The sequence below is a fragment of the Lepidochelys olivacea genome (genome assembly GCF_965140295.1).
Source record: "Lepidochelys olivacea isolate rLepOli2 genome assembly, chromosome: 3".
NCBI lineage: Eukaryota > Metazoa > Chordata > Testudines > Cheloniidae > Lepidochelys > Lepidochelys olivacea.
In genome coordinates, this window is record NC_140413.1 from 32,550,056 (window position 1) to 32,576,016 (window position 25,961).

General features: G+C 45.3%; 1 protein-coding gene across 1 annotated transcript; it reads right to left on the minus strand.

Moving 5' to 3' along the window:
* Positions 1–20,631: 20,631 nt before the first annotated feature.
* Positions 20,632–23,038, minus strand: ID2 (inhibitor of DNA binding 2). The gene is made up of 3 exons (XM_084622103.1): positions 22,501–23,038; positions 21,919–21,983; positions 20,632–21,180 (listed from the first exon to the last, which is right to left on the minus strand). Exons 1-2 carry the CDS (start codon positions 22,846–22,848, stop codon positions 21,927–21,929), a joined length of 405 nt encoding a protein of 134 aa, XP_084478229.1. The 5' UTR covers positions 22,849–23,038; the 3' UTR covers positions 20,632–21,180; positions 21,919–21,926.
* Between the last annotated feature and the right edge of the window lie 2,923 nt (positions 23,039–25,961).

The following is a 25,961-nucleotide window of genomic DNA, read 5'->3' on the forward strand; positions in this document are numbered from 1 at the left end:
TAAGCCACTCATCACAGGCAAGGGGGGGTTGGACCTGCTGCCTCTGCCGACCTGCGGACTGCCCCCTGCAACCCCAGTACCTAACTGGCCTTCGACTAGGCCGCAGCCTGGGGGGTTTCCAGGCCAGAGCTCCCCAGCTCCCTTGGCCTTCCCCCAGCCCTGCTCCACTCTAGGCACTTGGTTAGGCTCCCCAGCAGCCAGGCCCTTCTCTCTCTACAGGCAGAGAGAGTCTGTTTGGACTCCTGGCTTGCAGCCTCTTACAGGGGCAGCTGGGCCCGATTGGGGCATGGCCTCAGCTGTTGCTGCCTTCCCTAATCAGCCCAGGCTTCTTGTCCCCAGCCACAGCCCTCTCTGGGGCTGTTCTAAGCCCCTCAGGGCAGGAGCGGGTGTCTACCCTGCTTCAGTGATGTAATATCTTTTATCGGGCCAACTTCTGTTGGTGAGAGAGACAAGCTTTCAAACCTGAAGCAAAGCTCTGCATAAGCTCAAAAGTTTGTCTCTCTCACCAACAGAAGCTGGTCTAATAAAAGATATTACCTCACCCACCTTGTCTCCCAGATGGCCCAAACAGTTCTGGTTTCCCAGCATTCTCCAGATGTCAGCACATTCATGCATGCATATCCAACTCTTCCCAGAGGCAACTCAGGGCAGAGGCAAGATCAGGCATCTCAAGCCATCATCCCTCCACCTAACAGCTTGATATGTGGATGGATGATGAACCAAGAAAAAGCATTCTCTGAAGTGATATAATCCATCCTTAACAATAGTAGGAACGAGTCCACAAGGAAGTGCAACTCAGCAAAGGAGAAAAGGTTTTCTATCTGGTATCAACATCGTCGGATAACAGGATGCTGATATTCTTGTAATTTTGGACTGTGTTCTTTCCTTAAAGACTCCAGGACTATCTCTTAGCTCCCTGCAGGTATACTTAGCAGCTATCAGTGTTATTACCCTCTGATGGAGAACAATTGAATCTTCATCATCCCATTATTTTATGTTTTCTAAAGGTATTGTCAGAACCTTTCCTCTGATAATAAAACCTACCCAGATATAGGACCTCAATTTAGTCCTATCAGCATTAATGAAGACTCTGTTTGAACTTTTAGATTCATGTTCTTCTTTGAGTGCTTGCTCATATCGATTCCAATTAGGTGTGTGCGCACCGCGTGCATGATCGTCGGAAGATTTTTACCCCAGCAACGCTCGGTGGGTCGGCTGAGGTGCTCCCTGGAGTGGCACCTTATTGGCGCCGGATATATGTCCCAGCCGACCCAGCACCCCCCCCCCAGTTCCTTCTTACCACCCATGACGGTCGTTGGAACTGTGAAGCACAACGTAGCTGAGCTCCACTCTCTCTAGCTTTCTCTCTAAGTACCTGTTAATAGTTGTAATTAGTTGTTAATAGTTAGTGTAGTTAGATTAGTGTACTTAGTAGGGTGGAGCGGGGTCTTCTCCCCTCTCCCCCATCCCAGTACTGGGGCCCATGCCGGGGTCTCCAGGCTTCAAACCCTGCTCGGCTTGCCTGAAGCCGATGCCAACAGGAGACCCTTACCTAAGGTGTCTGGGGGAATTCTACCAAGCGGACAAGTGCCGCATTTGCAAAGCCTTCAAGCTGAGGACCAAAACGGAGTGGGACTTCAGACTCAAGCAGCTCCTTATGGGGAGGCACTTAGCCCGGTCCCTTCCTCCACGCACCGGGACTCGGATTGTGCTCACAGAGCCAACTCCCCTGCAGCCAGTGGCACCTCCGGTGCAGGCGGTGCTGTTGAAGGTGGATCATCAGAAAGGATGAGTTCCACACAAAGGCTAAGTGGTTGTCCAGTTTTATCTTGACCTGCTATATAAATGCTGGGGTGCAGCTCCCTCACAGAGTAACAATGCATTCCATTAGAGCTCAGTTCACATCTTTAGCTCTATTGAAGAATGTTCCTATAACAGAAATCTGCAGGACTGCAACCTGGTCTTCTATCCATACTTTTGTCAATCATTACCCCATCTTAACTGCTTCCACACATGACACCACCTTTGGTGATGCAGTCCTCCGAATTGTTTTGGACTTACCTCCTCAGCACCCAGCTCCTCACTGAGTTACTGCTTGAGAGTCTCTTATGTTGGCACATCTCTACAAACATATACTTGAAGAACGAGAAAAGGTTACTTACCTTTTATTAACTTGAGTTCTTCGAGTGCCCTACCTCCTGCCCTCCTCTTTCCTGTGGAGTCTCTGACTTCACAGATGGGAAGGAATGGAGTGGCTCACACCTCCCTATATCCTCTCATTAGAAACACAAAGCATTGTTCTGCACAGGCATGGGCCCACAGGTGCTATTTTGCAGAGTTTCCAACTGAGAACACGTAAGTGTGCACACATCCTGCTGTGGAGTACCCATAGGGACAAAACATCTTAGAGAACTTGTTACTGAAAGGTAAGTAACCTCTCCTATCAAGTACTTAAATACAAAACTTTGAAGGGAAAGGGGAGGCCTTTGCTTGCAACTTTCAAGCATTTTCATGGACAACTTCAAGCTTTTTCATAGGTACCTTTAATGGAATGACCCTTTTTCATTTTTTGACTTGCAAATAAGTGCTCAAGAAATATGTAGCAGTCATCACCAGGGTGAACAGATCAAGAAGCCTCAATGTATCTGACTCATTGGTCAGAGACTCTCAAAGGCACTAAAAAAAGTTCAAATTATTCTGCAGACCCATTTTTGGCAAAGTTTACCCCAAATTGCTTTACTTATAAAGTTTTGATTCAATTTTGAGAGAGAAATGGATTGAATTTCTATACATGCCTGCTAAGTGCAAGATACTTTGTTATTTAAAAGACTACTATAGGTGCAAAACTCTTTGCAGGTACTCATCTATGTGAACAGACCCTTCCTGTTAAGAAAGTTGATCAAATCACCACATGATGATTGTTCTAGACTATTCTCAGTGGTAGAAGAGGACAGGACAAGGAGTAATGGTCTCAAGTTGCAGTGGGGGAGGTTTAGGTTGGATATTAGGAAAAACTTTTTCACTAGGAGGGTGGTGAAACATGGAATGCGTTACCTAGGGAGGTGGTAGAATCTTCTTCCTTAGAAGTTTTTAAGGTCAGGCTTGACAAAGCCCTGGCTGGGATGATTTAATTGGGGATTGGTCCTGCTTTGAGCAGGGGGTTGGACTAGATGACCTCCTGAGGTCCCTTCCAACCCTGATATTCTATGATTCTATGAGCCACATGCTTCCATGGGACTGATGGGATACTTGTCTGTCAGTAAATCATATTTGATATGGCTGGGCTTATTGACGAGAAATATTAAATTATTTAAAATATGGGCATATTAAGGCTATGATTGCATAATTCCCTTAACAATTATGTAAAGTAACGTAGACACTTTGAGAGAAAGGGTGCTAATTTAGGCTGGGACATGGAGCTATCTATGTATAAATCAGATGCAACAGGAGAGGAGAGTTGCTCTGTGAGGGCCAGGCAGGTGATTTATATGTGAATTCAGAATCTTGTATTAATGTTTGAGAGAGGAAATGGAAATCAAACCTGCTTGCCCAAGAAAATGGAGTTTGTCACATCCCAAAATCAGACACCTCCACACACACTACTGTTCTTTGGTACAATGACTGTGGGCCATGCTAAATTCCTCATTACTCTTGGATGTGCAACTTGCCACAGGAACTCGTAGTATTGTGTCTCATGTTAGCTGAAGGGGGTGGAGTATTCAGTTTTTAACACCTTTGCCTAGCCAGGAAGATGCACTATTTTCTCCCAGATGAAGACCTAGCTACATCAATTCACAGTTACATCCCCTCCAGCTTGGACTATTCTCCTGGATTTGAATCCAAGAGCTACAAAGAGCCTGAAGTTGCTGCAGCTTGTAGCAGCAGGCATATAAGCAACAACGTCTGATGCAGACATATCACACCTGTTTTTTGTTAGCTCCACTTCAGGTACAAGTTTCCCCATGGGAGAAGATAAAAGAGAGAACAAACTACATGTGACAGATGTTACTTAATTCACTTCTTGAAGGCACTCAGATACTATGCATATGAGCAATATGAAAACCTGACTAGATGTGTCAAAATATCCAAAAACTGTTTTTATGAGATTTCTGTCCCAACCAAAGGCAGACCTCCACCCCCAAAAGCTTGCTATCCTGCAGTAAAAGAGAGATTTAACAGATTTGTAGCCCAACTTTGTAGACCCAGGAGGTTCATATAATAGTGTTGAGTAACCTTTTGAGGTTTCACCATCACTAGTAAAAATCTAGAGCTAGATTATACTATCAACTTTTGAGCAGAAATTTCTATTGATCTGGTCTAAACACTGGGTGCCAAGATCATGGTATGGTTGCATGGAAATAATAACTGAAAAAACACACCTTATAATGACTTATTTTGGCAATTAATATAATTAGCTTAGTTACCTAAAATCTGAATAATTTTTATAATCTTATACAATGCTATGTTATGTATGCATCAATATCTTTGTGAGAATGCACAGGAGATAGGTAGTGTTCTTCTTTGAGTGATTGCTCATGTGTATTCCACAATAGGTGTGCATGCTCGCCATGTGCACCGGTGCCAGAAGTTTTTCCCCTAGCAGTACCTGTAGGGGGAGCACCCCAGCGACCCCTGGAGTGGCATCTTCATGGCGCAGTATAAGGGGAGCTGCATGCTCCCCCCACCCTCAGTTCCTTCTTGCCGCCAATGAAGGTGCATCAGAACTGCTGTGCTCCAGCTTTGCTGTAGCTCATCCCCAGAACTTTTCATTCGTTCAGTGCTAGTACCTGTAGTTAGTTAGCTGTTGCAGTTAGTTCATTTAGTTAGAGTACCTGGGCCGGGGCATGCCCCGTGCCCCGGGTTTTAAGGCGTGCAACACTTGTAGGTGATCTATGCCAAGGAGTGATCTGCACTCAGACTGTTTACACTGTTTGGGTGAGACCCATATCAGTGATCTTTGCAAGATTTGCAAGTCGTTTAAACCTTGGACTAAGAGAGAAAGAGACATTAGGCTCCGAGCCATTTTCATGGAGTTGGTGCTGACCCGGCTCCGGTGCGCCGCTTCAAGTTGGCACCAGCCACAGCGGTATCGGTGTGTGGTGACCTCCTGGTGCCTTCGACTAGTTGGCACCGCTCCCAGTCTATGAGGCATTAGAAGGCTAAGAAAGTGCCTTCTTCGCAGCGACACCAAGGTAAACCAGGGGCAGAGACTAGACCCATGTTTGGCAGTCCTCGATCCCCTCCGGCCTCTAGGCCTCTGACTCGCGTTGAGCAGAGTAGCCCGGCCGTGTTGGACCGGGCCTCTCCGGATGTCTGGATGCCTTCCACGCTGGAGGCCCTGCAGGCAGCCAGAGACATCATGACCGTGGCGGTACCAGGAGCGCCGCCAGTGTTGGTCCCCGGCTCCGAGGCAAGCCACTGCTGAGTTCTTCACAGTCGCCCCCGGCGCGGCACCGGTCTCGGAGTGGGAATGTTCCAGACGCCGTTCTCTGCCCAGCGACCGTTCAGAGCGCAGTCCACGTGGATCATCCTCGACTAACCGCCGTTCCTCCCGGTCCCGTGACAGCGTCAGGTCATTCGTCAGCCTGGTCTCCGCTTGTAGTCGCCTTTCCATGGCACTGGCCAGCCAGGCCGAACAGCCAGGGCCGTTGGTGCCATAGTGGCTGGCACAGTGGTACCAGTGGGCACCGTGGCCCCCGACGCAGCCCCTGGTGGGGGCCCACTTGGTAGCTGGAGCCTCAGAGGAGCTGTCGGCCTCTCTCTCCAGGCCCCCGAGGAGAGGGTCGGTAGGACATACATCCTCGGCACCGTGCCTGGAGACTGACCAAATGGTGTACTCTCCGGTGCCGGCAGATACCCAGAGCACCGTACTGACTTCCTCACCCTCCCCAGATGAGGTGATAGTGGCCCCACCCCCCTCTGTCCCGCAGGAGGACTTTAGGGCCCATCAAGAACTTTTAAAATGGGTGGCATCGAGCCTTCACCTCTAGGCAGAGGAGCTGGAGGAACCCTCGGACTCCCTGTTTAATGTACTGTCATCTTTAGCACCGGGCAGGGTGGCTTTGCCCCTCCATGAGGGAGTGGCAAGGATTTCAAATGCCCTGTGGCAAACGCCGGCTTCCTTGGCCTCCATCTTGAAGAGGGCGGAATGCAAGTACTTTGTACCTGCCAAGGGGCACGAGTACCTCTACACCCACCTGGCGCCCAATTCCCTGGTGGTCGAGTCGGTCAACCACAGGGAGCAGCAGGGCCAACCAGTCCCTACTCCAAAAAATAAAGACTCAAGGAGACTGGACTCTTTTGGCAGAAAGGTTTATTCATCCTCGAGTTTCCAGTTGTGGGTGGCACACCACCAGGCTCTCCTGGGCAGATACGAATTCAACTTGTGGGGTTCGCTGCCCAAATTTGAGGATTCTAAAAAAGAGTTCAAGGCGCTGGTGGAGGAGGGTGCAGCTTTTGCCAGTGCGTCCCTTCAAGCAGTGTCAGATGCGGCGGACACGGCAGCTCGATCCATGGCCTCAGCGGTGTCCATGAGTGGTGTTGTGGCTCCTGCTGTCTGGGCTGTCCAGTGAGGTGCAGTTGGTCATGCAGGATCTCCCATTTGACAGCAAGGCTCTGTTTGCAGAACAAAAGGATACAAAGCTGCATGGCAGAAAGGACTCCCGCACAATTCTGCAGACCCTGGGTCTTTATGTTCTGGCTCCGGCCAAAACTAAGTTTAAGCTGCAGCAGGCCCCTGCTCCAGCTGCCCAGCCTAAATACGAGGCTGCCTATAAGAAGTCGGGAGACTATAAGAGGCGCCCTCAGCAACAGTCACAGCCTGCCCCGCAGACTGGGTCCTCCAAGGACAAGCAGGTGGGGAAAAGGCGGTTTTGATTGGATGCTGGGGGGGCACCCTGACAGTTCCCAAAGGGGTTCCCCCCTCAGTAAAGCTTCCCTTCTGCAATTGGTTGTGTGCTTTCCTCCCGGAGTGGTAGCGACTAACCTCGGACTGCTGGGTCCTCAACACGATCTCTTGGGTCTACATGCTGCAGTTTGTTTCGCCCCTGCCCAACCATCCCCCCACGCCCATTCCTTCTGGGGGATCCTTCACACAAAACCCTGCTGGAGCAGGATGTGGGGTGACTCCTAGACCTGGGAGCGGTGGAAGTAGTGCGCGGGGAGTTCAGAGGCAAGGGGTTCTACTCCTGCTATTTCCTTATTCCGAAGGCCAAAGGGGGACTCAGGCCCATCCTGGACCTGCGGGATCTAAACCAGTTTATGGTCAAACTCAAGTTCTGCATGGTCTCCCTGGCCTCCATCATCCCCTCTCTGGACCCAGGGGATTGGTATGCCACCCTGGATCTGCAGGACATGTATTTCCACATCCACATATTTGAGGGGCACAGACGCTTCCTCCGTTTCCTGGTGGGACAGAATCACTACCAATTTACGGTCTTCCTGTTTGGCCTATCCACTGCCCCAAGGGTGTTCACAAAATGTATGTCGGTGGTAGTGGCCTACCTCAGGCGCTGAGGGGGTCCAGATCTTTCCCTACCTGGACGATTGGCTGGTCAAGGGCAGCTCCCGGTAGCAGGTGCAGGATCATGTGACGCCTCTACTGTCCACATGTGCTGCCTTGGGCCTGTTAGTAAATGACACCAAGTCCATGTTAGTCCTGGTCCAGCGCATAGAGTTTATTGGGGCACTCCTGGATGCCTCATCAACCATGGCCTCCCTCCCACCGGACAGATTTGAAACCCTAAAGGGGCTCATCGACACAGTCACAAAGTTCCCTGTGACAACGGCCAGAGCGTACCTCCAGCTCCTGGGTCACATGTCAGCGTGCACGTATGTGGTCCGCCACAACAGGCTTCAAATGAGGCCCCTCCAGCTTTGGCTGGCCTTGGAGTTCTCCCGGGACAGGATGGACAAGGTCCTCACTGTGCCCGACCTGGTGATCGTCTCCCTTCGGTGGTGGTCCACCCCGAGCAACATGCTTCAAGGGGTCTCTTTCTGGGACAGGGCCCTGTTGTTGGAGATGGTGTCCGACGTGTTGGACCTGGGTTGTGGGGCCCATGTGGGGACCGTTCAGATGCAAGGGCTGTGGTCGGCCCCAGAGCTATCCCTACAGATAAATGTCAAGGAACTCAGGGCGGGGCGTCTGGCGTGTGTGGCCTTCCGCTCGCACTTACAGGGCAAGGTGGTCAGGATCCTCACAGACAATACGGCCTCGATGTTCTATATCAACAGGCAAGGTGGGACCCGATCCTCCACCCTCTGCCACGAAGCCCTCAGACTGTGGGACTTCTGCATAGCCCATGACATCTCCCTGAGGGCCTTCCACCTGCCGGGCGCCCGCAACACGAGGGCAGATTGCTTGAGCAGGGACTTCTCCCAGCACGAGTGGTCTCTCCACCCAGAAGTGGCTCACCAGCTCTTCCAAGTGTGGGGAACTGCCCAGGTGGACCTGGACTGGCGCTGTCCCTGGTTCTGCTCCGGGGGGATCTGGGAAGGAGTGCCTGGGAAGGATGCCTTCCTCCTGTCCTGGTCAGACCAGTTTCTCTATGCCTTCTCCCCGTTCCCTCTCATCAGCAGGATCCTGGAGAAGGTAAAAATGGACAAGCTACGGGTCCTCCTGATTGTCCCAGCATGGCCCCGGCAGCATTGGTACGGGACCCTCATGGACCTGGCAGTGGCTCCGCCGCAGCCATTGCTGCTCCACCTGGACCTGCTCTCCCAGGACTAGGGCCGCCTCCTCCATCCCAACCTAGTGGCTCTCCACCTCACGGTGTGGCTGCTCAATGGCAAGGTGGGGAGGAGTGGACGTGTTCGGAGGGGGTCCAGCATCTCCTCCTGGAAAGTAGGCGGCCCTCCACATGCTTTGCCTACTTGGCTAAGTGGTCCCGGTTCTCCAGATGGGCCACCAAGTAGGGTGTTTCCCCGGTGGCCACCCCGATCCAGCTTATCCTGGATTACCTCCTTCACCTTAGAGCCCAGGGCCTGGTGCCCTCATCAGTCAAGGTGCACCTGGTGGCCATATTGGCCTTCCATCTGCCGGTGCAGGGTCACATGGTGTTTTCCCATGCTATGACTGGACGATTCCTTAACGGATTGGACCATCTTTTTCCATATGCTAGGCTCCCTGTCCCACCATGGGACCTGAACTTGGTGTTATCCTGTCTCTCGGGGCCCCCATTTGAACCTCTGGCCAGGTGCTCCTGGCCTCACCTCTCATGGAAGGTGGCCTTCCTGGTTGCTATCACATCGGCCAGGCGGGTCTAGGAGCTCAGGGCCCTGACCTCCGAACCCCCATACATGGTTTTTCAAAAGGATATGGTTCAGCTCCGCCCACACCCCACGTTCCTCCCTAAGGTGGTCTCCACCTATCACTTGGGCCAGAACATTTTCCTGCCTGCCCTCTGCCCCAAGCCGCACATGTCCAGTGAGGAACGCCACTTCCACACGCTCGACGTGCGTAGGGCGCTGCCTTCTACCTGGAACGGACTAAGCCATTCAGGAAGTCCTCACAACTGTTTGTTGCCTCAGCTGAACGCATGTGGGGTCGGTCCATTTCCACCCAGCTCCTCTCCCACTGGATCACCTCATGCATTCGCACCTGTTATGATCTGGTGGGTGTTCCCCCACCACCAATTGTAAAGAAACACTTGACTCGGGACCAGGCCTCGTCAGCTGCCTTTGTGGCCCATGTCCCTATCCAGGATATTTGTAGGGCTGCCACTTGGTCATCGGTTGACAAGTTTACCTCGCACTAGGCGATTGTCTCCCAAACCAGGATGACGCCGGGTTCGGCAGGGCCGTACTCCGTTCTGGGGATCTGTGAACTCCTCCCACCTCCAAGAAATACAGCTTGCAATCACTTGAAGAAGAAAAGTCAGTTACCTTTTCCATAACTGGTGTTCTTTGAGATGTGTTACTCATGTCTACTCCACATTCTGCCCTCCTTCCCCTCTGTCGGAGTTGTATGGCAAGAAGGAACTGAGGCTGAGGGGGAGCACGCAGCTCCCCTTATACTGCGCCATGGAGGCGCCACTCCAGGGGTCGCTGGGGTGCTCCCCCTACGGGTACTGCTAGGGGAAAAACTTCCGGCACCGATGCACGTAGCGAGCACGCACACCTATTGTGGAATAGAAATGGGCAACACATCTCGAAGTACACCAGTTACGGAAAAGATAACTGTCTTTTCTCTAGGGTAGCTTCCAACAATTGCAACAATGTAGGGCAGAGGGCTGTGTCAGATTAGGTAAAGATGGGACACAAAAATACACAATCTCTCAGGGCTTGTCTACACTAAAATTGGGTTGACTTAGTTTAGGTCGACCTACAGCCACCACAGTAATTCAGCTGGTATCCACATTATCCTCCTTCTGATGGCGGTGCACGTCCTCACCAGGAGTGTTTGCACTGACTGAAGTGGGGCATTATGGGGCACTGACAGCTGAGTGTGGGACACTGACAGCCATGCGGGGTTCAAAGCTGGAGCCCCCTGCCCGCCCCAGGGGGACAGAGCGCGCTGTCTATGTTTTTTTTCAAGGAATAGATCAAGGTGGCAGATGGGCTTCTCATTGTTGCAGCTGTGGTTGACTTGACTAAGCTATTTGTATTTGCTTCAATCTCTTCTTTTGTGTCTTTCTTAACTAACAGTGCTGCTACCATGTGGCCTTTGTAAATGCTGGGTGCTGCAGTATAGTCTGTCTTGCAATTCAACTGATTGTCTAGAGAGGAAGGATAATCTTGTGGTTAAAGCAAAAGACTGGGACAGCTGGATTCACAAAGGGATTTAGGTCCTTAAAGTGACAGTTAGGCACCTCAGTTCAACATTTAGACAATGTAGGCATTCACAAAAACTCTCCTCAGTTGCTGTTTAACCCTGCAGGTGCCTAACTTTCGGCCGTTAAAACCCTCTAGATACCTATGTTTTGGCAGATGGGCATGAATACAGTCAACTCAGTCCTCACCCCACCCAGCAGCTTGTGCCTGTATTACACCTAGGGCCCTTCATTTTTTCCGGGAATTTATCAGTGTTTTTATTGCCACAACAACAAAAACAGGTGAAAATCAGACCAAAAACTATTAATAATTTTTTTAGGTCAATATTGGGGTTTATTTTGGTGGATGGAAAGATGGTTCAAAAAGTATTCAGTAGATCAACGGTTCTCAAACTGTGGGGTGCGACTCCAAAGTGGGGTGTGACTCCATTTTAATGGGGTTGCCAGGGCTGGTGTTTAGACTTGCTGGGGCCTTGGTCCAAAGCCCAAGCCCTGCCTCCTGGGGCCGAAGCCCGAGCCCACCTCCCAGGGCTGAAGCTCAAAGACTTCAGCCCTGGGGAGTGGGGCTCGGGCTTCAGCCCTGGGTGGCAGGACTCAAGTTACAGGCCCCCCGCCCGGGGTGAAGCCTTTGGCCTTGGACTTTGGCTCCCCCTCCCGTCTGGGGCGGTGGGGCTCTGTTGGGCCCCGGTCCACCTTCCTGGGATCATGTAGTAATTTTTATTGTCAGAAGGAGGTTGCGGTGCTGTGAAGTTTGAGAATCCCTGCAGTAGATTAATGCTTTGAATTCCATTCATCAATGTGGTTTGCTGCAGAACTAAAATAGAACTCAAAACACAGTGCCACCTCTGAGTTTAAGAAAACAATACATCTCTAATCCCCAAATAAAACTTTTCATTTGAATAAACAGTTTACTGTTGTAGACTTAGAACTATTAGCCTATAAATATTTACATTTAATAATTGGGCCACGCCATTTGCAGTGCACACACTCAACTTCATCCTTTTTCTTGTTTTTTTTTTTAACTTTTAAATACTTGTGTTCTGAAATGTATTCTGATACAGATTTTCATTTTCTTCCCATTTTAGTGTGTCAAATCTTTAAATTGTTATCTGCTAAGAGCTTGAAATGTGTACACGGTGGGCGTGAGATTCATCAGTACGTTCAGATGCGCACGCACTTCAGAGCTTGGGTGCATGCCTGTTTATTTGTTGTGTGTATTTTGTAGACTAATACATAGCCTTACTTCAACAGGCAGCTTTGCATATACACACGGACTAATGTAGTATCATAATACATAAGCTCATACAATGTATTGTTTTTTCCTAATAAAACAAGTTATTTTTTATATATTTGAATGATACAAAAGTGGGGTAAAAATCGGTTTAAACTGAAAATGAAGGGGCTTAACTATTCCCAGGCCCTTGTGGGACCCCCAAACTAGGCATATCCAATCCAGTACATGTGCTCAGAACATGCTAACTCCCCATAAGATGACTTGGGGGCAGGGAGAAGGAGGAGGGATGAGTTCCTTATAACCTTTAGCTCAGTTGTTAGGGCACTTACCGGGGATGAGGGAGCTCCTGGTTCACTTCCCACCTCTGCCTGATGTGGAGAAGAGATATGGAAGTGGGTTTTGTTTATAATACTTGGGCCTACAAATTTACCCTAATTTGTAAATTCAACCGTGAAAAGTAAGTGGAAGTTCATAAATGGTCACAATATCCCAAAACAACAACTGTTGCTGGCAAAAGGAAAACAGAAAAGTGAAATTAGTACAAATAATAAGACCTGTCACCAGCCAATGGGAGCTGCAGAGCCGGCGCTCTTGGTGGAGGCAGTGCACAGAGCTGCCTGGCCATGCCTCCATCTAGGAACTGAGTGAGGGGGATGTTGCCGCTGCCAGGGAGGCACGGAGCCAGGTAGGGAGCCTGCCAGCCCCACCTACCCCCGGTACCATTGTTTACCATCTAGCATGGTGTCACCATCATTGCACAGCTGACTCCCTAGACAGGTACACTTATTTACTACTTCTAGTGTTTCTCTGTCTACTCTGATTACTGCTTTTGGGACGCTGATAACCACATATTTTGTCTTACCATTGTTGATAAACAAACCAAATTGTTTTGCTGTTCTACCAAAAGCTGGGTCTTTACTTCCAACTAAGCAGGAAAATTTCATCAGCAAAAATGAAGTAATCTAATTGTGCTTTATTATTTGTCCATAAAATTCCTCAGTGCCTTCTGCAGTTATTTTCCTTATGAAATAGTCAATGACCAGCACAAAGAATAGTGGGGACATAATACAATCTTGACTTACTCCAGTTGTTACTGCAAACCATTGGCTGATGTTGCCACCATCGCTGATTGTACATGTGATATTATCACATAGATTCTTGATTATTCTGATTATTTTTACTGGTATTCCATAGTATGTCATAATTGTCCAAAGACTCTCCCTGTGTATGCTGTCAAAACCCTTCTGGAAATCTATAGCATTTAATACAAAAGGTGCTTTCCATGCCACACTTGGTTCTATAATATGCCTGAGAGCAACAGAGTCTGCACATGATGTCAGTGGTCTAAAACCTTCTACTATCTCTCTAAGCAGGAGATCTGTTAGTTTCTTAATACATTCCAGGATGATGTTGCAAGTGATTTTCCCAGGCACTGAGAGTAATGTGGTTCTCTTCAATTGTTGCAGTTGATAAGGTTACCCATCTTTGCCAATTTTACTGGTAAGGCCTCTCTTCCCCAGGTTGGATTCTTTTCTTCATTCCACATTCTGTCCAAAATCACAAGGAAAGTCTGAAGGGTTACTTTGTCACTTGCTTTAAGTATCTCTCCAGGAATCAGAGTAGCAGCTGTTAGCGATGGTCACATAAACACACCCTATACCGGAAACCTACTGATCGCTATTCCTACCTACATGCCTCCAGCTTTCATCCAGACCACACCACACGATCCACTGTCTACAGCCAAGCTCTACGATACAACCGCATTTGCTCCAACCCCTCAGACAGAGACAAACACCTACAAGATCTCTATCAAGCATTCTTACAACTACAGTACCCACCTACTGAAGTGAAGAAACAGATTGACAGAGCCAGAAGAGTACCCAGAAGTCACCTACTACCGGACAGGCCCAACAAAGAAAATAACAGAACGCCACTAGCCATCACCTTCAGCCCCCAACTAAAACCTCTCCAACTCATCATCAAGGATCTACAACCTATCCTGAAGGACGACCCATCACTCCCATACATCTTGGGAGACAGGCCAGTCCTTGCTTACAGACAGCCCCCCAACCTGAAGCAAATACTCACCAGCAATCACAACACACCACACAACAGAACCACGAACCCAGGAACCTATCCTTGCAACAAAGCCTGTTGCCTACTGTGTCCTCATATTTATTCAGGGGACACTATCATAGGGCCTAATCACATCAGCCACACTATCAGAGGCTCGTTCACTTGCATATCTACCAATGTGATATTTGCCATCATGAGCCAGCAATGCCCCTCTGCCATGTACATTGGTCAAACTGGACAGTCTCTACGTAAAAGAATAAATGGACACAAATCAGATGTCAAAAATGATAACATTCAAAAACCAGTTGGAGAACACTTCAATCTCTTTGGTCACTCGATTACAGACCTAAAAGTTGCAATTCTTCAACAAAAAAACTTCAAAAACAGACTCCAATGAGAGACTGCTGAATTGGAATTAATTTGCAAACTGGATACAATTAACTTAGGCTTGAATAGAGACTGGTAGTGGATGGGTCATTACACAAAGTAAAACTATTTCCCCATGTTTATTCCCCCCACCCCCCACTGTTCCTCAGACGTTCTTGTAAAGTGCTGGAAATGGCCTACCTTGATTATCACTACAAAAAGTCCTCCCCCCCGCCCCCACTCTCCTGCTGGTAATAGCTCACCTTAAGTGATCACTCTCGTTACAGTGTGTATGGTAACACCCATTATTTCATTTTCTCTATGTATATAAATCTCCCCACTGTATTTTCCACTGAATGCATCCGATGAAGTGAGCTGTAGCTCATGAAAGCTTATGCTCAAATAAATTTGTTAGTCTCTAAGGTGCCACAAGTACTCCTTTTCTTCTCCAGGAATGTTATTCTCTCCAGCTGCTCTCCCAATTTTAAGCTTACTGATGTGTTTCATAGAATCATAGAATATCAGGGTTGGAAGGGACCTCAGGAGGTCATCTAGACCAATGACCTGCTCAAAGCAGGACCAATCCCCAATTAAATCATCCCAGCCAGGGCTTTGTCAAGCCTGACCTTAAAAACTTCTAAGGAAGGAGATTCTACCACCTCCCTAGGTAACGCATTCCAGTGTTTCGCCACCCTCCTAGTAAAAAAGTTTTTCCTAATATCCAACCTAAACCTCCCCCACTGCAACTTCCTATCCTCTTCTACCACTGAGAATAGTCTAGAACCATCCTCTTTGGAACCACCTCTCAGGTAGTTGAAAGCAGCTATCAAATCCCCCCTCATTCTTCTCTTCTGCAGACTAAACAATCCCAGTTCCCTCAGCCTCTCCTCATAAGTCATGTGTTCCAGACCCCTAATCATTTTTGTTGCCCTTCGCTGGACTCTCTCCAATTTATCCACATCCTTCTTGTAGTGCGGGGCCCAAAACTGGACACAGTACTCCAGATGAGGCCTCGCCAATGTCGAATAGAGGGGAACGACCACGTCCCTTGATCTGCTGGCTATGTCCCTACTTATACATCCCAAAATGCCATTGGCCTTCTTGGCAACAAGGTCACACTGTTGACTTATATCCAGCTTCTCATCCACTGTCACCCCTAGGTCCTTTTCCGCAGAACTGCTGCCTAGCCATTCGGTCCCTAGTCTGTAGTGGTGCATTGGGTTCTTCCGTCCTAAGTGCAGGACCCTGCACTTATCCTTGTTTAACCTCATCAGATTTCTTTTGGCCCAATCCTCCAATTTGTCTAGTCCCTCTGTATCCTATCCCTGCCCTCCAGCGTATCTACCACTCCTCCCAGTTTAGTGTCATCCGCAAATTTGCTGAGAGTGCAATCCACACCATCCTCCAGATCATTTATGAAGATATTGAACAAAACCAGCCCCAGGACCGATCCCTGGGGCACTCCACTTGACACCGGCTGCCAACTAGACATGGAGCCATTGATCACTACCCGTTGAGCCCGACATTCTAGCCAGCTTTCTACCCACCTTATAGTGCATTTATCCAGCCCATACTTCTTTAACTTGCTGACAAGAATACTGTGGGAGACCGTGTCAAAAGCTTTGCTAAAGTCAAGAAACAATACATCCACTGCTTTCCCTTCATCCACAGAACCAGTAATCTCATCATAGAAGGCGATTAGATTAGTCAGGCATGACCTTCCCTTGGTGAATCCATGCTGACTGTTCCTGATCACTTTCCTCTCGTGTAAGTGCTTCAGGATTGATTCCTTGAGGACCTGCTCCATGATTTTTCCGGGGAGGTAAGGCTGACTGGCCTGTAGTTTCCAGGATCCTCCTTCTTCCCTTTTTTAAAGATTGGCACTACATTAGCCTTTTTCCAGTCATCCGGGACTTCCCCTGTTCGCCACGAGTTTTCAAAGATAATGGCCAATGGCTCTGCAATCACAGCCGCCAATTCCTTTAGCACTCTCGGATGTTTGCTAACTTTTATTGTAATATCTCCTAAATCAGTATCACGCTCTGGTGTGGTAAGTCTTCATCATGTATTTCTAGTAGTTTGCTTGTGCTTGGTCTATTTCAAATAGCCTGAAAATATTCTGCCCATGTTTTCCTTTTTTCTTCTTATATACTAAGAGCCTTTCCATTTATGTCTTGAACAAGGACTTCAGTACTGCTAGAATTTCCTGTTAGCTGTTTGATTGTCTTGTACAAGGTTGTAGATCAGCTCTTTGGCCAGCATCTTGAGCCTCTTGATATTTTCTATCAGTCTATGTCCTTTTAACCCTTCTAGCACTCCTTATTTCCTCTGGGTAGAACTTTACATTCTTCTTGCCTCTTGTTTGTCGCTAAACATGTCTTAGCATTCACGTGTTTTTGCTTTCTGCTCCTTTGTGTCCCTTACAAATATATAATACAATCCCTGGCCCATACAATTTAGGCTGTATAAAATGTGATATGATGCAGCAAGAGATTAAATTTTGGCAATGGAAAGGGAGAGAGATTTACACATAAGTATTAGTATTCTCCTTAATTAATACTTGACATGTTTCCATGTTTCCCAGGGTGTATTCTTCTGCAAACTATTTCCTTTGATGGGGCAAATAATTTTTCCCCAGTTTCTACACACAAAATTATGTAGAAAAACCTGTTTTATTTTCCCAAAACAAATAAAAACAATTGGCGTGATGTATGAACATGGCTCTACTCCTTACACCAACAAAATAAATTTTAAAAAAATCTATTTTTCATTTAAACCTTTCTTTCAGACTTCAGATACCAAATGTTTAAGAACTTTAGGCTTCAAAGTTGGATCAGCACAGGCGACAGAAGTAATGTACTGGATTTTCACCCAATTTATACAGTATACAATATGTAACTATCAGGATGAAATTATAAAATTATTTAAAATAATCCATAAAGGATTGCACTTTTCCCTTATTCACTAAAATTTAAAGCATCAACTGATTTCTTTCTTAAAGATGATTTGTGCACAGTAGTACAGGCATAAATAAAAAAAAGAGAAAGCAGGCATTTTAAAAAAGGGGAGAATCTGCCTTCTATAGGTAGACCAGAAGGTGGTGCTCACCCTCCATGGCTAGTGCATGTTACATGAGTAAAAAATTACTGTATAAAAAGACCAACATGAATGGAATGTGACTCAGAGGTACTAATTTTAATCTGGAGTCAAGACGCTTTGTAGCAATTTTGTCAAAATATTTGCACTGATTCTTTAAATGACTTGTGATAAATATTTCAATGCATTTGAAACCTTTTCATCTGCTTTGGAAATGGTCAGCAAAAAACAAAGGGGCTCTTTGTGTTTTCTGTAACCTGATGAAAGGCTCTGAAGAACTCTTACCATCCCAAATCTTCTGGACAGGGAATATTCTTAAATCCCTTGTTGGGTTCTCTTGTTTGCCAATGGGGCCTTTACGCTTAAATCTGTGGCTGCATTTGCAACTTTTAGGCCTGCTCTATGCCACATAATTTTACAGCTAATAAACATGTTTGCTAACACATCTTAACTGACTTGTTGACCACGATTTGTCCTGATCTACCATATTCAGCATCAAGACATGTAACATGATTGTTGGCAGCTGCTGTTTTCAGATACAATATAATCTTATAGTTTACGCCAGGCCCCAGAAAGAGGGTGAAAAGTAATTGATTTAGGATTCCCTATTCATATGCAGAAACTTTTATGAGGCCAATGTTAGATAATAAAGGGAGGCCCAATTCTTCACATGAGCATCAATGTGAAAGTTCTAGGGACCAAGCTTTAACTTTGCAGTTGATCTTTTGAACGATAAACATTTCCGTATGAACCCAATGAGTGTCAGTCTCTAGTAAAACATTTAGAACTAGGTGACTAATAACCCCCAAGCACTGGTCAGAGGAAATGCGTGGTGGAAATGCCAAATTAAGTCACAGGTAGTTAATCCTTGAAGAAGGAAACTATTTAATTTGCATTTTTAAAAGCAGGTGTGGTTTTCTATTGTTCTTCTCCCTTTCCCCTGCCCCCTCCTGCCCTGCAAGAAACCCCCACATCCTTGGCAATGGAAAAACTCCTGTTTTGACAGTACATGAGTGAGAAACATTAGTTTGGGTCTACTAATATATTTGTCACCCCATAATTCAAAAGTGTCCAAGAAACACAGTTCCTTGCTTTCTAAGGGCTATGTTGTAATCCTTAATGCTTCTGCTAGTTTTTTTCTTAACTTCCTAAGACCCCTACCCCCCCCCCCAAAAAAAAAAAAGAAAAATTGACCTTACAGCAGCATGCATTACTGCCTGTTTACAACCTCAGCCGGACTCAAGATTTAGGTGGAAAATCAGCTTTGAGGGGGAGGGAGGAACCTGCTGGTGTTTGAGTGCGTTAGCGTGTTACTGTGGGAAAAAGAGACCGAAGACCTCAAAACAGATTAAAATCCTAGGGCTTGATTTGGGTTCGAGAAAATTCATCTGCAGGAATGATTTTAGGGGCATTGAGATATGTTGACTTGTGTAAATGAAGCTAAGGTGTTTTTTTTTTTTTTTTTAATTTAAATACTTTCTTGTGGGGTTAATCATTCACTGTGCAAAATTAGAACAAACTGCATGCAGCCCTACTGTTGCTGAGCCAGTAGCAGGGTTTCTCTATAGGAGGCATTAAATGTTTGCTACAGTTCTGGAGACTTTTAATCACTGGTTTGACAGAGAGGTGGGTGTAGTGTGAGAAGCAGTAGATTAGCTCTCCTCCCCCACCTCACCCTATTCTGAATCCAGACTTTCAATGCAAGGCTTGTGTTCTTATTGCATTGACCCCTCACAAAGGGTTGCGCTACTGATTGGTCAGGGCAGCTTCTGTATTAAGAGATCAGAGCTGGCTTTCTCCCCAGCTTCAGAGGATGGATTTGGTGTCAAGGTCAAGGAAAGGCAGCCGATGCAGACTGTGTGGTGCCACCCACACATCTGTTCACTATGATGAAAGTGTTACTGGCCTCAGGTGGAGGTGCCTTTTCCTGGAAGAGTCCACAAATCTCAACCCGACCCACCAGGCCTAAGGTAATTCCTTCTGCAGAACAGTCCTTACCCAGACCATTATCAGAGTTCCCCTCATTCCACTGCAAATAACTCCATTCAGGTATAGGATTTTGAAGTTGACTTGTTTGGAATTCCCAGTTTAGGAAACTTTATAGCTTAGTTTAAAATAGAGTGCAATACCAGGAGGTTCAAGTAAATGCATCCCCACCCTCCCTCTTATGTTATGGCAACAAAATAAATCAGATGAAGACAGGTAACTTACAGTGGACAAGTACAGTACAACAAATGCCCTTGAGTAGTACTAGAATGTATACATAAGAAATACCAAATCATACTTTGCTTTTAAAAATGTTGAGTCTCATTACAGGCTTAATTTCTCTTTCATGGAGAAAGAGTTAATGCTAGGACCAGCCAAAGTTTAATCAGTAACACAGCAGTGATTTAGTTCAATTCTCAATAGTCATATGGAGAAGCTGCTGCAACTGATTAGAAAACCCATTTCACTGAGCTATTGCATGGAAGCATGTAAATTCCAGTGTGGAAAGGCAACAGTCACTTCATTATTCCAAATCACATGTTAACGCATCACCAACTTTTGCATTCAAAGCCTTTTGCAGAAATTAAGTGGTTGGGAGACTAATAGCTAGCCACAGCCCTTAATTCTGTGTAATTATTCTAAAAGCAAGTTACCAGATCTTGGGCAGCACTACTGGAGAACTGAAAGTGAGTCATCAACGGGGGGGAATCAAACACCAAGGGAATTTCTTAGGACTAACTACTTTTGTGTATATTTCCAAACTGTTCCTCAATAGCATCGGCTCTGTAATAATCCATAACTCTGGCAATTTCTTATACACTGTTTATAAGATGATTGGCTAGAAGTTTGGAACATACATTAAAATAAGTTTTAGTCAAATTACAAGAAATTAAAAATAGTAACTTATAGTAATTTTATGTTCTACACATATTTGAACTGTTACTTTGTAAAATTATAACACCTGGCTGGCCCCAGCAAACTGTTGGCCCCCAAGAATAAAGCAGGAAATCATTTCAATAAACACACTTGATTTATTTTGTATAAAAAGGGTTAAGTTTACAACTAAACTTTTATAAAAAGTTTAGCATGATTAAGTACATCATTACACTTTTTGCAGAAATGTACATTTCTGCCACTATACAAGAAAACTCTGATTAAAGAGTTCACAAGGTTTCACTCTCATATATATATATATATATATATATTTATATATAAATATATACACAGTATTCAATCCTAGGCTTGCATCAAAAGGTCATTTCTGACCATGGACTTCCCTAAGAAACTGAACACTGGATCCTCCTGATACTCACGCTCCACCTTTGGAATAAAAGGCAAAGTCTGCTTTAAAATGGGCAATTCCTTGTGAGTTTTTATGTTTCACTCCCCATGCTGGGAATAGTATATAAAGGACACCTTCCAACTAGGGAAAGGGCATTTAAAGTCTCTTCATAAATAGCTAAGATCAGTCCAAGTTGGGGAGGGGGGGAGAGATCTCAGTTCTTTTCTTCTTTATTAGTTTTAAAAGGTCCATTTAATTAGATGTAGATTCCCCCTCCAGATACAGCTGAAAAATAAGTTCAGCACCTCAAAAAAACAAAAAAAAAATCCTGTAGACATTTTCTTGTGGGGGAAAAAAAAGTCAGCAAACACCTGCAAAAGATTGAAAAGAGGAGTATTTAGGAGAATGCTAACAGGGCAGAGATCCGGACAGACTGGCGCCAGAGAGGAAGCCACAGTTTGAACATTTAACCAAACACTCAAAGATTGGGCAAACCCTGGCGTCCAGATGCAAAACACACACACACATGCACCCCCCTCAAAAGCACAAATTAAACATTAAAATAACATACGTTCAGCAGGAGGGGCAGAAAGAGGATTCTCAGTCCAAACTCTATTTGGATCTCTGTAACTGCACTGCTCAGAGGCGCCAGTCTGCCTCTTACAGCAATTATTTGATTAGAAGCAGACACTTATTTAACTGATAGTGCAGACAATCCCACATCACAAAATTTAACGGATTATGCTAAAATCCTCAACTAAATCAGTCACTTCATCTGAAGGTTAGAGTTTTAGGAACAGATAATCACAGAATTTACATTTTGTGGTGATATATTTAAGTACAAAGGGATAGTATCAGGGTAAACAGTCTATACTACTTATTTGCAAGGCGAAAATACACTTTCATTTGGGCTACCCCCAAATGAATTACTAGTGTAATTGTTATGGCTTGATTACTGGTTATAAAGGTATCCTCCGATAAACCTGTTACTTTTATTATAAATTAAAAAGTGTCTTAAATCCAAGCCCATACACACATTTTCCTCCCCAAAATAAATTGTATTTTGCATTATATTTATTCTTTGAAAACAAAGAGCCACAAACACTCACCATTGAATTTAGCCACAAAGTGCTTTGCTGTCATTTGACATTAATTCTGAAGGGAATTCAGATGTCTGTAAAGAAGAAAAATAAAAACAGCGCAGTGTTAAATATCTTAACAGCACGACAAAAAATACAAAATACTCTGGATCATGAAGCTCATTCTAATTGTGACATGTCATATGGATTCACAATGACAACCAACATTACTAGGGCTGCCTAGCAATTGGGGTATTTTCATCTATTTCAATCTAAAATGATTAGTATTAGCTACAAAAAAACATGTAACAGTTTCTCATGCCAGTCACCCCCATCATAAAAGATACATCACGCTAGTACTGACTTCCTAACTGCAATGTCCATTATCACTATAAAGGTCCAATCTCAGACTCTGCACATAGGCCAGGAAGACAGCCAACAAGGAGGGAGAAAAGCCAGCCAAGGCTAATGAGACAAGGTAGGTGAGGTAATATCTTTTATTGGACCAACTTCTGTTGCTCAGAGATACAAGCTTTCAAGCTTACACAGAGTTCTTCTTCAGGCCAACACAGCTACAACAACACTGCATACAACCAGGGCTAAGACATTTACCTGTAATGACAAGATGCTGATGTCTGTGTTTAAGGTGGTCAGAGGAGTTCTGGAGGAAGGATTTGGTCCTGGTCTCTGGTGATGGAGGCTGACAATACTGGGGTGTGAGTCTAAAGCAATCTGCAGGTCCAGGATGTAGTCAATAACGTGCTGCAGAATTTCCATCTTGCTCACTTTTTTGTTCTGAGGGATGCTGGGCACTAGCTCTTTCAGTTTGGAATAGCAGTCGTTCATGTTGTATAGCAAACTCATAGGATCATCCACGGGGGTTTTGCTCCGGGATATTCCCAGGGTGTGTTCAGAGAGGCTGTTTTTCCTGACGGATCTGACAGGACTGAAAGCTTTCATGCTGGGAGAGAGCCCGACTTCCAGGGTACAGAAAACACACACTAAGGGATCTCTCTGCCTGCTTGACTACCTCCCTTCCTTTTCTTTCTCTAAGCAGCTGCCTGAGCTCAGAATGAAGCAGCAAGCTGCCTCTACTTGCTTTTATACTGCAGGCTCAGGAGCTGCCAAATCCAGCCAGTGCTTGCTGCCATTGGAGGCACCCAATGTGTCCATCAGGCAGGGAAACATTCTCACTGGTACAAAAAAACCTAAAAGAAGGTTCAGGTCTTCCGCATTCTGAGCCAATCGTGAGGAATGGGGTGTGGCTATTCTAGGCACAGCTGAGGATAGTAAATACTGTACAGTAACTGCTGAGCTCTCCTGACTCATTTTACAAAGGCACTGAGAAAGGAATGAAATGGGCATTTTGCATTGTGGTTGCAAAGAGCCAGGTCTGATCACAGAGCCCTCAGCCCTCTCCAGTACAACAGATGCTCCCCTAATATTTTCGTCTTCATTTTAAAGAGCTAGCTTGGATAAAATTGGAATGAAAAATGTTGCAAATTTAGGATCTGAAAATGAACTAGGCTCTGGGAGCATAAGCACATTATGAGCATTTTTGTGTGTGGTGTGGTAGTGGTGGACACACTATAAACATGATAAGTGCAGAATACACCAAAGGAAGTGAGCTATAGCTCACGAAAGCTTATGCTCAAATAAATTTGTTAGTCTCTAAGGTGCCACAAGTCCTCCTTTTCTTTTTGTGGATACAGACTATCACGGCTGCTACTCTGAAACCTGTCATAAGCAGATAAAGTCTGCAGTTGTAACATGGTGTCAGTGAAGCCTGATACTTCCTGAAAGTCAGTTTGAATTATGGTAACAAACAGGTCTTTCTTTTTTATATATGGTTGTGTACATCACCTTCACTAATAAGTATTGTATGCTGAAGCACTGCAGGAGGTATAAGCATAAAAAAGTCAAATAAATGAACAAGATCAACTGGAACTTTTTCCTATAATGACAGAATACTCAGCGACAGAACTGATAGCTCAGGGATTTAAAAAACTGAGAAGTCACTGCACTGTTAGCTTGTTGTCTCATGAGTAGGATAGGGCTATTTTAAACGTTGCTATTAACTGGTGATCATTAGGCAAATATTGAAAGTGCATTTACACATATTACCTCTGAAAGGCTGCTGACCTGTAACCCACCAGTGCATGTGACGTGACTGTAATTAAGTCTGCATAGATTGATTCTGGTGACAAATGTGAATATTTACTGTACTGTATTTCTGCATCTTTGCTTTTGCTGAAGTCAATGAGACACATCTTCCAGAAACATTACAAACATACAGTGATTATTTTGATGAGAGAAACAGTCTTTGAAATTTTCCTTTTGCCCAATCGCATTTCCCACATTTTGTCTTGCACTCAACTGCTGATTATCAGAACTAATTCCCATTGTTTCACGGACTACTCAAGGAAGGCTAAAGCTATGAAATTGTAAACTTCAAGATATGGAAATTATATATGATTGATTGTACTGTAACTTGTTAAATTTTCCAACACACATAGTTCTGTACTGCACAAAAACCACTTACACTACATTAATATATAGATGTAAAGTCAGCATGGGCATTTGAGAATTGTATTAAAGAAGACACACAAGTATTTGATTTATCCATGTTGTTGGGTCCTTGTTACATAGCTACATCATACTCCATTTGAGGGGGGGAAAGGGATCATTATTGGGAACTGGAGGCAGAGCTCTGTAGGGATCAATCAATATTTTCCTCCAATTAATGTCGCATTCCTTAGCTGGTGCTTGGGGAGGTCTCTGACAGGACATTTTGCTGACTGGAACACAAGCTTATTTGCCCCAGGGCTTTTATCTAGGGGTGTAGGCGGTGCTGAGCCTGACAGGAACACAATTCAATCATTTTGAAATGTGAAGGGTGAAAGTGAAGCTCTCCATTCAATCTTACAGGAAGACAAGTACATTGTTTAAGTACAATTAAAAGGCACAGTCAATAAAAACCTGTGTGGAAAATAATCAACAGCTTAATTAAAATAAACAAATACTGACTGTAACTCCAATTCTTCTAAACACTAAATTAACAAAATCTCATTTATATTAAATCTGGTGATTTATTATCACAGATTTTACCCTACTGACTTGCTTGTATTTCTGTTCCACAAGTGCCCCAGTGGAACAGGTTTTGTTTTGACACTATATTGGTAAAATAATAGCCAATATAAATAAATATCTTCATGTTTCTCTCATTATCTGCCATCCCTGGATAATGAAACAATGTTACAGTCCTCCTAGGCTTTTGCAAAGGACTGCTTCATTCAGAGTTGGTTTCATTCCTCCATATCGAATACTTAACAATTCACATTTTTTAAAATTTTGTTTTATAGAGTGGAGTTATATGAAGAGGAACTAACCAGATTAATTGACTCTGTGATCAAATGATTGCCATGCTATGTGTACTTTCTGCATGAAAAGTGGTGTTTAAAGCACACAAACTCCATTTCTGCTTGGGGACTCTTGATTTGTGTTTACACTCCGTCATTTTTCAGACTGATTTTAAGGCCTGTTTTGAAAGTCTGTCACTCTTGAAAGATTTTACAATAGAAGATAGATCCCCTAAAACTTTGAAACTCCCCCCCCCCTTCTAATCCTTGTAGTCCAAATTGTCCCAGCAGTTTTACACACAGCCTTGGATTTTGTTTATTTTCATACTGTGCAAAAGGTGAATGGATCTGTGAGCAGGGAATCTCAGAAAACAGTACCCCTTGGAACTGCTGTAGCACTTTCCCTCAGGACCTCCAAGAACGTTGCAAAGAGGACTAGATGACACTCCATGTGAAACTCCCTTAGAAATAGATGTCAGTCCCCACCCTGTATCTGTTTCCCTATTCCCAACCTCAAAATGCTGCTGCTAACATCTGGAAGAAAAGTATGCGAGCTCCTGTCACACAAAGCGGTGCTCTACTGCTCTTCCTCCCACCCTCCTCCCCGCTGCACACAACCCTGCAGTAGAGGGAAGCATCTTCTTCCCTAGAACATGAGCCCCCCCCTCCCCCGCCGGGGCCACCACTCTCTCCAGGGCCCCGAGAGACGGACAG

What these genes read in the sequence shown, in the direction of transcription:
- ID2 (XM_084622103.1), bottom strand. Translation starts at nt 22,848, where the DNA reads ATGAAAGCTTTCAGTCCTGTCAGATCCGTCAGGAAAAACAGCCTCTCT. An exon ending in TCAGCATCTTGTCATTACAG is followed by an intron (nt 21,984 to 22,500) that starts GTAAATGTCTTA and finishes TCTTCTTTACAG; the next exon opens with ACATCTGAATTCCCTTCAGA.